Source organism: Echinops telfairi, unplaced genomic scaffold, assembly GCF_000313985.2.
Source record: "Echinops telfairi isolate 266 unplaced genomic scaffold, ASM31398v2 ScPeMD7_3;HRSCAF=10, whole genome shotgun sequence".
Lineage (NCBI taxonomy): Eukaryota > Metazoa > Chordata > Mammalia > Afrosoricida > Tenrecidae > Echinops > Echinops telfairi.
The window spans coordinates 34,229,655-34,244,842 of NW_022103899.1; the positions used below are offsets into that span (position 1 = coordinate 34,229,655).

Consider the following 15,188-nt stretch of genomic DNA (forward strand, 5'->3'; position numbering starts at 1 on the left):
GAGGAACCCTCAAGTCTATTGCCCCTAGATCATTGGAAATTTGAAGACCACTTTCCATCCAAATCATAGACTAATCTAAAGAACAACAAAGACAAATGTGTTTCTTAGAGCAGTCAACTAGCTACCCGAAAGCACAGGTTAGAAGAGGAGAGAAGCAAAGGAACAGGAAGAAAGGAAACGGGGAACCCAGGGTGGCAGCAGGGGAAGTACTGACACCTTGTTGGGGTTGAAGTAATGTCACAGAACAATTTGTGTTTGAAGTGGTGAATGTAAAATTAATTGCTATGTAAACTTGCTAACATTTACTTAAAGCACAATAAAGGGTTAAAAAAATAAAAAGCATGTGAGTGACATTTAAGAGGCTTCTACTTTCATGGACCAAAAGAGATGGAAGAAAATCAAAGGCGCAAAGAAGAAACTAGTCCATGGAACTGATAACCCACCTGAATCACAGCCTCGTCTAACCCGGAAGAATGGGAAGGTGCCTGGCTACCAAGACTGACCTTTCTGACCAGAGAAATAACAGAATGTCCCAGATAGGATGGGAGGAAAATGCAGAACAAAATTCAGCAACAAGAAGGAAAACAGGAAAAAAAAAATTGAAGGTGACTCCTTTCCCCTAATTGGGCTACTAGCCATCACTCAGTGGTCCAGCTGACATCCATCCATCCATCCATCCATCCATCCATCCATCTCATCACAACTCCCTTCCTCCACCAATACTTACTGAGCCCCTAATGGGTGTCAGGCACTATGCTATATAATAGCCATGAAAATCTCAAAATACATCAATAAGTAAATAAGTAAGGAAATACATAAATAAGGGGAGGGGGGAGAAAGACTACTGCCTTTATTCCTACATTATTGGGAGTGCCTTTTTTCTAAACTTCCATTTCTTTCCTGGTGGTCTGACCATAGGGCCCAGTACATAGTGGTAAACCACCAAACTACTGGAACAGCATAGGTATTCTTAGTCATCCGGCTGAAGAGAGGCCTTCTTATTTAATTTCTAAATGTGTGCCCTGATTTGGCATATTTTAACCAAAGCAAAACCTTATACTAGAGAGGTATCTAATATGATTCCCAAGTTTGATTTTAATATTATCTAAAAATATAGGCAAAGTAAAACAAGTTCTGAGCAAAGCCAAAAGACCCTGGAAGTCATCACACAAATATACTCTCAAGGGAAACCGAAATCTTGAACCTAGCATAGTTGGCAAGTTAGTTGGGGCTCTATAATTCTATTGCCTTCCAGGAAAAGTTCTGATCTTTTAAAAATTAAGATACAGCTATATGTTTTCAGAGTTAAAGTCTTGCCCATTTTTCTGGAGCTTTCTGGAAAACAACTAGGTAATAGCATGACTACCACTGAGAAGTATTTTGCTTTATGGCAGCTGCCCTCTCATTATTGTTTTATGAGAGCTCACCTATGTATTAGACACCCTTCCCTATCGACATTGGGTTCTTTTGAAAAACGTCTTCTTCAGATGCCTGGGGTTATTTCCATTTCTTTGGGTCTAATTGGATCTGCAATTGCAAACGGCATCGCTTTACTACTTTCCAAAGGATTATGTACCTTGGTTTACCTCCAAAACATTTACCATGACTAATACATGCTGCTGACACATTTCCATGAAAATAAAAGTTAAGAGATATTTTAAAGAATTTTACAAACACCACCAACAGATTATTTCAAGTATATGGGAGTTCTCAGATGCCACAGATGTGAATTTAAATGTCAATAAAATCTCCTGCAAAAGAAAGAATTTGATGAGAGCGGGCACATTTTCACATCCATTTCCATTGGAGGACTCGAGTCTGGCTTGGACTTGTGTGCTCATGAACTCTAGTTAGTGAAGGAGAGGGAGACGATGCCAGTGGTAACATGAAAGGCAGAGTCCCTGGCTAAGCGCTTCAATCCCAGCTCCTGGTTCCAAGTAGAGTGTACCAAGCATGGATGATTTGTTCCTACATGAAAAATATAATTTGCATAGCTACTTATTGGCTATGGAAAATGGCTTTTCCTCATGAAAATGCACTGGTTTTTACTAATAAGAAATACGAATGTAAAGTGGGAAGAGTGTGAAACACTGCATGAACCAAAACAAAAACACCCCACTTCATTTACATAAACCGAAAAGCCATTCCCCTTGTTTGGTTCTGACTCAGAGTGACCTATAAGGCCAGCGCAGAACTGCCCCCGAGGGTTTTCTGTATTCCTGACAGAAAGAAACTGATCCGTCTTTCTCCCACTGAGCCGCCGATGGCTTTGACTCAGGAGCCTTTGGGTTAGCAGCTGAGCTCGGTATCCACTCCACTACCCGGCACTCCCCAAGTGACAGTAAAGCCCATCCCGAGTCAGGTCAATTCTGACTTACAGAGAACCTGTAGGGCAGAGTACAGCTGCTTCACAGGGCTTCCACAGATGGAAGCAGATCACAGAAGCCAGTCAAACGTGGGGTGGAAGGGCCGATCTTCTGGACAAACACCTAATTGATGATGCACCATGAGGGACCCTTCAAATCAGCTACAGGTAAGACACCCAGAGCAGCTTATCTGTGAGCAGAAGCCTCAGTCACACCTAAGTATTATTTTCACGTTGCTTGATCCAACACAATCCAGGACCTCAGAGGGCTAAATCAGAGGGAGTCCAGATAGGGTGGGGTGGAAGGAGAGAGACAGAGTTAGAGACACGCCACACAGTAAAGGCTCTCAGAAACCATCGGGCCACTCTTTCAGGGCAGGAAAGAAGAGCAAACTGGAGCCGGGGGACCAGGGCTGGATTAAGGTTTCCTCCTCTGTTAATCTATTCGAAAGGGACATGTGAGTTACCTATATCTCATATATATGACATACAGGAACATGTGTGTGTCTTAGCTACTCATGACCCAACTTCTTTCTAAAAGGGAGAATTCAGAGGCATGCCATGTTCATTTTCTACTTACCTTGAGAAACCAAAGCCAGAGGTGGGTCCACGAGAGTTCGCCCTGACTTAGTGGGGACTATCAGCACAGTCATCACTTCCCTCAGAAAACAAGCGAAGTAGGGGTGGATTGTTGGGTAGGAAATGGTAAGAGTATTTTGATGTACTCAGCTGTGAAAAATATTTTTCAGGGAGAAATGTGCAGTAGGTATTCGTAAACATTGACCAGGGCTCAGAGCACATGATAAGATGTATTTATTTAGTTCCTCGAGTAATTGTTCCATTTCCTTACATGGTAATATGCAAATATACTGCTCAAAGATAAATGCAATTTTCTGATAAAATGCCCTCTGTTGCTTTCTCGGGAGATGAATTTGGAAACACACTCATTGTTGCAAGACAGAAACATTTTTCACAATAAAGAAATAAATGCTCTATCTTGTGTCCTCTTAATGTGGCTAATACCTTGTTTATTTACATGTAGAGTAGCAAAAAGCACTGTGTCCCAGACCCAGACTATAAAAAAATAGAACTCGCATGAGACACAAATTCAAACTGTGAGATACACAATGTCAGTTCTATAGAAAGCGTTGGTAGGAACCATGGCAAGGGAAGTGTTGAGGCCTAAGCAACTGGGCAGTGGCCTCACTGGTGACCCTGTGTGAACTTCACTGGGCCAGCGCATTCCCAGGCACTGGCGCAGCTAAATTCACGTACAGCCCTGCCACTTGTTTCTCCTGGTGCCTTTCTTGTCTGCTTGGCACCTATGGGTCTCTGGGTTTGACACGCATGATTCTTACCTTCGGCGCAGATCCTCCGCCACTGCGGCCCGGCAGCTGAACAAATAGGCCCGGAGGGACTTGAGCCGCTGCCTCAGGCGCACCACGGTGGCCAGCGGCTCGGCGTGCAGGTACAGCATGGGGTTCTCTTGCTGGATGTCGATGAGGGGCTCCTCGTACACGTACTCCAGAAACTCTTTGGCCTGCTTGGACACCTGCGACACAAGCTGCCTTGGTCAGTTCTGGTGGAGCGTCCCGCTTCCTATGCCCATTCCCATAAGAGCCACAGCTAAGGTACCAAAGTATTACTATTGGTTTCGGAACACAGTCCCATGATTCTCCTTCCCCACAGTGTAAGGAAACGTAAGATCTAACTTCTCTTTGTCTTTTCGAGACACAAGGTAAAGTAACCTTGGCAGGTGAAAGGAATTCATTCATTTCATTTCTGGATCATGGCGGTGGTGGTTGTTAATCTATACATGTAATGAAATAACACAGGACAATACAGATGCATTATATTAATGCCAATTTCCTGGTCTCTCTCTCGGACATAGTTAACTAAGAAGCAAGTATTGGCATAAGCTGGGGGCATGGTAAGCTGGACTTTCCAGTACTATCTTTGTAACTTCCTATGAAAATATAATTATTTCAAAATAAAATGCTTTAGTTAAAAAAGGAGTTCATGACTGTCTAGACAAGAATGCTGATATTAATAACTATATATATGTGTGTGGATACATAAACATGGATACATCTAGCTACATCTATATAAATATATAATGTACCATTTTTTAAAGGTGAAGTGTGCACATTATGAAATTCAAAAGGCATAAGATATTTACAAAAACATTTAAAAATTAATAACTGGAATGAGTAGAAAGCAGTCTCAAACACCCTGCTTCGGGGACCAGAAAGAAATTGCTTGCATACGAGCAGTGCTGAGCTCAGGTAGACTATGGCCAACATAAGCTCTCAACTCCGTCTCCACTTTTGGGTAGTAAGGGACAACACTTAAAATGGACTACAAAAAGTCACTGGCATCAATAGGAACAAATAGTTCCTTGGAAACACATCATATCAGAGATATAGAAATAGTTTAAATCATGCCTAACCTTAAAGGAATCTTTACCTACTAGCTCACTGATAATGAGAAATGGACTGGCTGATGATATTCAGATAGCTGACTCAGTTTCTATTTATAGAAGGTACAGCCTTTCCAAATTCTCTATCAAAACTCTAATCCTGGGGGTAAGACTGAAGCTCAACATACAATGAGTAAAACTTCAGTTACTAAAAAGAAAATTGAAAATCCACTCTGTTTCATGATCTAGGCCAGGGGTGTCAAACTCAATCAAAACGCGGCCATTTGGTGCAACAGGCAAGATTCACGCAGGCCACATCACATTTACAAATTTTGTTAAATTTATATTTTGAAGTGAGGATTCAAGAATAAGGATAGGATAATTAAAACACTATATAATTGCTTTTATTTAAACATTTATTTTATTTAATATTTTTATAAAACTAAAATTATTCTTTTTTACCCAAAACTTGTCAGCACTTTCCTCCTACTAGTTTTCACTTACTTCTTATGTTGTGACTGGAAAATATAACAAAATAACTAATAAAAAACACAAAATGTGGTGTAAAGGGGGAACCAATTACAAGGATCTACATATAACCCCCTCCCTGGGGGATGGACAACAGAAAAGTGGGTGAAGGGAGACATCAGACAGTGTAAGATATGACAAAATAATAATTTATAAATTATCTAGGGTTCATGAGGGAGGGGGAAGCGGGGAGGGAGGGGAAAGCTGATGCCGGAGGCTTAAGTAGAGAGCAAATGTTTTGAGAATGATGAGGGCTATGAATGTACAAATGTGCTTTACACATTGATGTATGTACGGATTGTGATAAGAGTTGTATGAGCCCCTAAAAAAATGATTTAAAAAAAACCCCACAAAATGTTGGACAGCTGACCAACGTGATGCACAATGGTAATGGGTTCCTTCCAAAAATGTTAATTAGCGCTGCTGCTAGGTATGATTCATAACAGCACACCCCAGAGTGCTCTTTTTAACCTTTTCGCTATTGGGGTCTGTTTACATTATGGGACACTGACAGTGGCAGACATATCGCTTCCAAACGTAGCCGGAACCGAGTCAGCGCATTTATCCACGTCCACAGGCCCCCAGGAAAGGCACTGGGCCACATGTATACTCGTGTTCAGTAGTTAAAGGGTTAACAAGGGAATATTGTGTGTGCAGTATTGCCTCCATCTCCCCTGAGCGCTATTTTCTTCATAACATTTTTTTCTATTTTCATTTTATTTCAGAGCATCACAGGCCACAAAAAAATTACCCCGGGGGCGCATGCTCATTGCCCTCTGTCATCCAGGTGGTTCCGACTCATAGCAACCCTATCTAGGGTTTCCAAGGCTATAAATCTTTACAGGGGCAACAGCCTCATCTTTCCCTCAGTGGGTTTGAACTTAAGTGACCTGGGGGTTAGCAGTCAGACACAGACCCAACAGCGCCACCAGGGCTCCTAAAAGCTAGTTAAGGAAAGTAAACAGGATAGAGTCCCTACCCGCAAAGGGCTCACTGTTTACTACGACAAGTGAAATATTTAAAACTGCAAATAACACTTCGGCTGTTATATAAATGTATGAAAGAGATCCACAACTCTTCTGTGTGGAGAGGAGGTGACCCTGGTGGTGGTGTAGTGGATTATGCTTTGGGTTGCTAACCACAAAGTCAGCGGTTCAAGCCCACCAGCCACTCAGTGGGAGAAAGACGAGGATCTTCTCCTGCAAAAATTCCATCTTGGAAACGCACAGGGGCAGTTCTCCTCGGCCCTATGGGCTCGCGCCGAGTCAGAATCAACTCGATGGCAGTGACTTTGGTTTGGTGGGGAGGGCTAGAGCCAAGGGCTAAGGAAAAGGCTCACTGAGCCAGGTCTAGAAAGAGGACGGAAGGAGCGGAAAGAGGAATTGCCCTGGTGGACAGGGCCCAGACAGAGGAGAGTTTCCCCAGCAGGCACAATCATAGCCACTCCTCAATATATTCATGTGATACAAATATATGACAATGTGTGGCAGTTAAAATATGTTTACACTATTTATGCAATTCAATATTCTAAATTTATTTTAGTGTTAAGCTTATGCAGAAGTTTGTGTGCCTTTGAGAAATACAGGCAGATGCATCATTTTCTTTCTTTCTTTTTAATAAAAGCCCCTTGTAACCAAAATAAAAGTTGAAGTTCCTGTTGCATTGTGGGAGCCTTGGTGATACAGTGGTTAAAACACTTGGCTGCCAATCAAAAGTTGTCGGTTCAAACCCACCAAGTGCTCTGTAGAAGAAACGCGTGGCAGTCTGCTTCCATGAAGACTCACAGCCCTCGGGCAGTTCTACTCTGTTCTGCAGGGCCGCTCTAAGTTGGCATCAGCTCGGCGGCAGTGGGTTTTGGTTTGGTTGCCTTGTGTGATCCTTACGGGGTCCGGCCGAGTTACAAAGAGTTAGAAGCACAGAAACTTACAGTCTGTGCAAACCCAACTCACAAAGAAGCATTTAGACTTAGCCAAAACCCTTACATCAACCAGATCTTTCGACTGTTTCACCAGGCTGGAAATAAGAGTTATTCCGAGGTGACAGGCGAACTACTGCTCATGGCTCTGCTGGAGGCACAGACACGTGCCAGGCGCTGTGGCAGACAGAGAACTTGTCCTCATGAGGCTCACAGTTCATGGGGAAAGGCGGGGTTGGGCTTAAATATTTTATCTATCATGTTTAGGTATTTTCTCCATTTAAATAAATGAGGAAAAAACATGGTGTTTTGGGAGATGAAGTCAGATCCACTTGAAACTGTTGCTGAAAAGTGATGTATTGTACAATGCAATTAGTCTTTCGGGCTCCGTTGGGCAGTGTTTATACTGAGGCAGGGCCCTGCTGAATTCACTTAACAATGCTACCTTTTAGAAGGTGAAGCAAGGGACAAAGGGCACTGGCCAGTCTCCCAGGGGCCTTAAAAGGCTTCTCTTTTCAGGTGGTACTTAAGCCCATTTGTGAGAGGGTGATGTCTTTTACAGAGACAGTATGAAAACAAATCTGTGTTGGAAGACATACAGACAGAGGCGAGGATGACAAGTCTTTGTCTCATGTACTGTGGGTGAGGATCAGAGAGACAGCGGGGCAGCAGTACAGACATCAGCATTCATGCACAGACGGAAACCTGCACAGAGCTGACATTCATAGCATCTAAGGCTCACAAGTTATTAGCTACCGTGGAGCACAAACAGCACAGCGATACTGCTCCTGCCCGAGTATGGGAGCACAGCCCTGTCACCGGGAGCCATTTTTGGCAACAAGGCTGAGCACATGGTCTCGTGTTTTGAGAATCAACCACTTGTACCTGAGAGGGAAGATCTGAGAGGCTCAAAACGTGGCCGGAAAGGCTACTTTATAAAATAGGGCAATCTGCGTCTTCTCTCTGCTTCCCTAAGTTCTAAATGATTCCCCCTACTAATATGAGGGGTCTACTTTCAAGCTCAATTAAAACTAAAAAACAGTTTTAAAAGAAAGGCAGATGTGTGTGTGTGTGTGTGTGTGTGTGTATGTGTGTTTTAAGGAAAGAACTAACAAAAACCAGATTCAATGCTGTCAAGTCGATTCTGAATCATAGGGACCCTATAGGACAGGGTAGAACTGCCCCTGTGAGTTTCCAAGATTGTAAATCTTAACAAATGTAGAAAGCCCCATCTTTCTTCCTTAGGCAAAGAAACAACTGAAATTTTTTGGTGATAGGGCTATGTGACAGAAATTTCTTTCTTAGTTATATAAACATTTCACGAGTAGTATGTGAACACCAAATATAATTCAACTGCTGTGCTTCCTTGCTAATTGGGCTAATGAATTTTAGTGCCCTAGAGACACGATGGTTAAGCAGTCGGCTGCTAACTGAAAGGTCAGCAGTTTGAACCAACCGGCCGGACTGTAAAAGAAAGCGATAACAGCCTAAGTCCCACGCTTTAGAGCCTAGAAACCCTCTGAGGCAGTTCTACCCTGTCCTACAGGGACTGCCTGAAGGATGAGCAAATGTGTTGGAGGAAATACAGCAGAAGGGTCCTTAGAAACGAGGATGACATGTATTCATCTCACGTACCTTGGGCAGAGCATCATGAAGGATCAGTCCCTGGAAAAGGACATCCTACTTGTTAAAGTAGTGAATCAGTACAAATGAGAAAGACCATGAATCAGATGGATGAACACAGTGGCTGCTAGAATGGGCTCCAGCATGACCCAAAGGTGAGGACGGTGCAGTGCTATATAGAGCGTCGCTATGAGTCGAAGCTGACTTGACAGCAGCACCTGGTAACCACACAGGGTCACGATGCCTTGGGATTTACTCAATGACATACCAAGAGTGCAGGGAATATTAAAAGCTGGCAAGCAGCAACAATCCCGGAGCAATAGCAAAAGAGAGTTATGAACAGGAGGAGGAAACGGATTGTATAACTTCCACAAACATCACCTGCTTTGCCTTGAGATCAGAATGGGATGGTGCCTAACCACCATTCATGGGCCTTGTGCTCAAAGATTTTATATAAGGAGCCTGGTAAAAAGGGGGAATAACCCCAAGCAGAATTCCAAATTCTCACGGAATCTAGTCTTTAGGGCCATTGAGGCTGGATGAACCCCTCAAGCAATTTCCCTGAGATAAACTTCAAACCTTAAACTAAGTACAGTGATACCTTGGTTGTCAAACTCAATTAGGTCCAAATTTGTGTTCAAGCACCAAAAAGTTCGAGGACTGAGGTCTCACTGTATATCCCCTAAGGTTTTCTTCAAACCAAACGATAAACTCACAGCCATCAAGTCCATTGTAATTCATGACGACCCTATACAAGAGGGCAGAATTGCTACCCCCCTTGCCACCGCCCCCCCTCCCCCCATGGGTTTCTGAGACTGTAACTCTTTATAGGAGTCTTTCTCCTGAGGAGCAGCTGGTAGTTTCCAACAGCTGACCTTGCAGTTCACAGTCCAACTATAACCCACAGCACCACACAGGCTCTGAAACCAGACAACAGTTTAGCTTAGTGAGTAAAGAACATCTGCCTGGAGCGTTGAGCTCTTCTAACGATCTAGATGGGATCAAATGGAAAGGTTAAAAGGGAAGGTTGGGGTGGTATGTTTATGTTACTGGGGAAGGAAAAGTTGGAAAAGGAAGATGAGCAGAATTGTACAATTTGAAAAATGCAATCAATGACACGAAATTGTATGGTCTGGTGTGCATATTTTCAAAAACAAAAAAAAATATTTTCAAAAGAGCTACTGTTGTACTTCTTGCCAATCCAATTATTAAAAGCGCAGAGCACCTGAGGGCGTTTCTGATGTATATTAGAACCCAGTTCCTGGTCAAGTGTAGATGGGTACAACCAAGACTCTTCTTGCTTTTGAAAACAGGATCATCTGGGCAGATGCTGGTAAGATCCCACTCCTCCTCTTTTAGGCTTATTGACTTATTAGTATTTTACTAAGTAATAGTGGATCTCTATTATTGAGTGTTTAAATATATAATGGTGGTACAAATGGCAACCAAAAGGTTGGTAGTTTGAGTACACCCAGAGGCACCTTGGAAGAAAGACCTGGCAATCTACTCCCCCCCATATCACCACTGAAAGCACAATGGACACAGTTGGACTCTCACACACAAAGGGTGGCCACCGTAAGTCGGAACTGACTTGAGGGCGTCTGGGGGGGCATATCAGCTAACATCTCTCCACAGCACTTTGGGCTAATACACAAAATTCCTCACAGGATGAAAATTTGGGTTTGTTGTAGTTTTAGGCCTGGTCCTTTCTTCACTCCTCTCTAGTTTACACGACTTAGAGTCATGAGGAGAGGGGACTTCTCCCCTCCTCACACACAGGAAGATAGTAAAAGCACAATCATGTTATACTTCAATACAAAGTAACCTGCTATATACCCATATGTACTTATAAATACATTGTTTTCATTTGATTTGAGCATTAAGCATTGTTTGCGCAGATATGTCTTTTGTTGTGCTGGGGATGATGGTACTGCTTAAAAACAAATTCTCAAATGCTCAGGTTTATCTAATTCTGAGACAGAGAGGCTGGAATGGTATTTTAGCATATTACCCCACACACAAAAAAAATGGCCCTAGGTAATAAAGTAATGGAGCTAAGGGAATGTTTCACCACGGCCCCTAATTTGGAAATGATATGGTGGCAGTGGTAGTGAGGATTTGTACCATGACCTTGTTTTCCTTGTTGAAGGTGACAAGGGCATGGGGATACAACAGTGAAAAGCGTACTCTACGAATGATACGGCCTCATAAATATCGCCGAGTTCAGTCTTTCACCACCTGTGCTCCAAGGGGCTCTACTACAAAACAAAATCAAAACTCTATGAGAAATGGGTTCTGGGGTCAACAAATAATAGGATACAGACTACATCCTTTTCTCAGTTACTCAGTGTCCCGTGTTAGCATGTAGAAGCTCTGAGAAGACCTGTGCTGAAGAAAACCTATTTCCACCCCACCCCCTAGCCACCGGGAAGCAGGGGGAGTGTTGTGGGAGTTGCAGCCTGGCTGGGTCCTGCTCATGAGCTGTTGAAGGGGCATCTTCTGCTGTTGATCCTTTTTGCTCCATTCTTTTGCCAGGCTGCAGGCTTACAACTGCACTTTTCTGGAGAGGGGGCCCTTTCTAACTCTCCTGACGCTGGCCTCGCTGTGCCCCTCTACTTGAGTAACACCCATCCACACAAGAGGATCTGCCAGTGTTCCAAGGAATATACTTTGAGAACCTGTGACCTCACCCAGGACCTGTACTTAAGAAAAGAGAAAACTGAGCCTGGAGAAGTTAAGCAAATTAGCTGCCATTGTCATTTCGGAGCAAAACTGGAACCAGAATTCAGATCGGGGAAGGAGACTCTGACTTGGGCTTGTGAACATTTTTTATGCTCACAATTCTTTCATTTTTAAACTATTCTACCTTGAATCATCTGCTCATTATTCTTTAAAAGAGGTGAGCCCTAATTCCTCTCTCGCCCCTCTCTCCTAGCTAAGCAGAATATCTGTTAAAACCTATTGCCATCATGAATGTGCAAATGTGCTTTACACAGTTGATGTATGTATGGATTGTAATAAGAGTTGTTTGAGCCCCTAATAAAATTATTTAAAAAAAACCCTATTGCCGTCAAGTTGATTGCAAACCACAGTGACTCTGTAGGATGGAGGAGAACTGGCCCATACGTTTTCCCAGGCTGTCTGTCATTTTCCCGGAAGCAGACTGCCCCATGGTTCTCCCACAGAGCAACTGGTCTTTTCAAGCCACCAACCTCGCTGTTAACAGCTGAGTGTGTAGCCATTGTGCCACCAGGCTCCTCCATAGAAAACCCCAAACCAGAGCCACTTCCATCCAATTGATTCCAACTCATAGAGACCCTGGAAGGCAAATAATTGCTCCATAAGGTTCCCAAAACTCTAAATCCTTACAGGAGTGGACAACATTGTCTTTATCCCTCAGAGCAGTAGGTAGGTTTGAATTGCCAACCTTGTAGTTACCAGACTGAGTTAGTTTATTGTGCCAACCTGGCCAATAAACACATGTGGGGTTAATTGAAGGGCAGAGGGATAAATGGCTTGGTGAGCCTCGTCTTTCGAGTTCTCCGGTCTCTTGCTTTGTGACGGTCGCACAAGGGTGCAGCTGCCTTAGCAGTTCCCTGCTTCAGCTTGCAAGGCTGACGTCCTGCAAGACATCCCCAAGGAGAAGCCACATGGACCTAGCCCAATGCAGCCCTGGGTACTGGAGGAGCCATGTGGAGACCCCTGCCAGCACTGAGATGCTTATACACTCACTGACTTGGCTTTCCTCCTGTAGTTGGCATCGTTGCCTCTGTTTTGTGAGATGGAGGAGGACTTTGTGGATTGGTGTTGGACATATGGGTTAATGGGTTAACGTTGGACTTGTGGGCTTGGGCAGCACTGGGTTGGGATGTTTTCTTGATGTGCACTTAACCTTTATATAAAACTCTCTCTTATACATGAGTTTCTGTGGATTTGTTTCTCTAAAGTACCCAGACTAATACATTATGGTACCTTGGGAGTGGGGTACTGGAGAAACAAATCATAGGATAGAGAGTAGATGGTTGTTTGACCTCTCCCTCATGGTAGTTTTTCTTTTTTGTCTAGCCAGAGGTCAGATAAAGCCACACTGTTCACTTGGTTGTTTTCTGGGGAAAATATGGGAAGTAGGAAAATAGAAAGTTTGTAAGTCCACTTGCTTCAGCCATTAAAATCTGATCTTTAGATGGGCTTAGGCCATGTCTATAAAAAAGCTTTGAAAAGATATGCCCCACCCAGTGCTTTGGAGTACTCAGGAACCAATGGCCTTTGTCAGAAGCTGGAAAAAAATCTGGAACTACACAGGCCAAGGTTTACCCAGTGTATTATCAGTGCTCCTTAAGTGGAACGCACTGAGCTGCAAAATGGAGCTCAATCTACCAATAGAATTGGGCAGTGTGTTGACAGGTTGATTACCACTCTAAAAAGACTAAAACTCACAACTCTTCATATTTCCACTACCAAACTCACTGCCACCGAGTTGATTCCAAAGAACAGAGAACTGCCTCTTTGGATTTCCAAGATTTTAAACATCTATGGGATTAGACAGCCTCTTCTGTCTCTGAGGAGTGCCTGGTAGGGTCGATTTTCTGACTTTGTGGTTAGCAGTCCAACTTATAACTATGCACCCAGGGTTCACTTATCTAAGGAGTTTTTATTTGTATATTTACTGTCTTTCTCAATGTCTGCTGAAATAAGAGAACTGAGCTCACTAAAACTGAGTTCAAAAGAACTCAGTGCTTGCTAAATGAGCAAACGCATAATTTACCATGCTCAATTCTAACTGGTCATTTCTTTCTAAGTGTACAACATACCTACATCAGAGCCAGTAAAGCAGAAAGAGAAAGGGCGGATCGAGGTAGCACAGTGACAGCAGAAGGGACAGCTGACAGCCCATAATAAGGAAACAAAGGAGCAAGCACAACCCCCAAAGCAGAGCAGACAGCCCCAACTGAAGGCCACTTGGCAATATGGTCTTCCTCACAAACGTGCATCCATGTATCTCTGAAGCCATCTACAAATACTCTCCTTCGCAGATGGACAGACTCTGATTCAAAATGATGTATACTTAGTTATTGAATCACTGCCTATAATAATAGCAAAAGTTTGGAAAACTATGTAGTTCATAAAAAAGAACTTGCTAGATAAATTATGTATATGTATTTCTGTGTGTATTACTATACATTATCTATAGCCTACACATATATTACCGCTATATTCAAGTACACCTGCATAGAAGAATACCCAAGAAAGGTGCGGCTGCCTGTGGGAAGGAGACTGGGCGGGTGGAGGAAAAGGAGGAATGGAGATTACCTAAGAATGTTTGTCCTTCTGTACTTTTTGAATCTTAAATTTTGCGAAGGTATATTCAATAAGAATGAAAGTATAACAGTGCGGTGCAACTTCTTTAAGGAAGAACAGCTTCATAAACCATAAGTTATTTATAACTTCATAAACCTGAAGTTATCTATTACAGAACAGAAATCACTTTTAAATATAATTATGAGACATTGAGAATTATGCAACGATAGTTAAGACAATAATTCATTTCCAGTACCTCGTTTCTTAAATAGCATATGTGGAGTCAAGTGACAACATAAAAACTGTTGATTTGAAAGAAGAAAACCATTCTAAAATTCAGAACACCATACTCTCTCCCAAATCAGATAAGTGACTTATAACTTTCATCAATTAACCAGTAAAAACATGTTCCGAGATTACAGGAGCCACATGTAAGACATATATGTTATAAAGGAATTAAGTATATTTGCCAGAACATTAAAACATAAAGTAATAAAATCACATTATTGAGGTCATCTTCTTGTTAGGTACCATAGAGTCGGTTCCTACGCAAAGCACCCGTATGTACAGCAGAACCAAACACTGGGCCAGCATCATGCTCACAACCATTGCCATGTTTGAGCCCACTGTTGCACCGCTGTGTCAACCTAGCTCGCTGTGTCAACCTTCCTCTTTTTCACGGACTTCTACCTAATGAACCAAGCGTGACGCCCTTCTCCAGGGACTAGGCTTTTCATACCAGATCCAAAGCACATGAGACAAAGTGTTGCTATCCTCAAGTCTAAGGAGCATTCTGGCTGTCTTTCTTCCAGATAGATTGGTTTGTTCATCTGATAGTCGGTGGTATATTCAATATCATTCTTCAACACAACAATTTAAATGCCTCAATTCTTCTTTGGCTTTCCTTATTCATTATCCAGCTTTTGCACACCCATACATTTGAGTTTATTGAATATACCTTGGCTTGCGACATGCACATTATTAGTCTCAAAGTGACATCTTCTCTCCATATGAACTCTATGTATTCCTTCTGCCTTCCT

At 42.7% G+C, this 15,188-nt stretch overlaps 1 protein-coding gene across 1 annotated transcript in view; it reads right to left on the reverse strand.

Annotated features, from left to right (window-relative positions):
- PLEKHM3 (pleckstrin homology domain containing M3) overlaps positions 1–15,188 on the reverse strand; it is a 171,949-nt gene that overhangs the window by 99,392 nt on the left and 57,369 nt on the right. Inside the window, exon 4 of the mRNA XM_004701570.2 lies at positions 3,724–3,917. Within this exon, the coding sequence (XP_004701627.1) occupies positions 3,724–3,917 (194 nt within the window). The remainder of the gene's footprint in view (positions 1–3,723; positions 3,918–15,188) is intronic.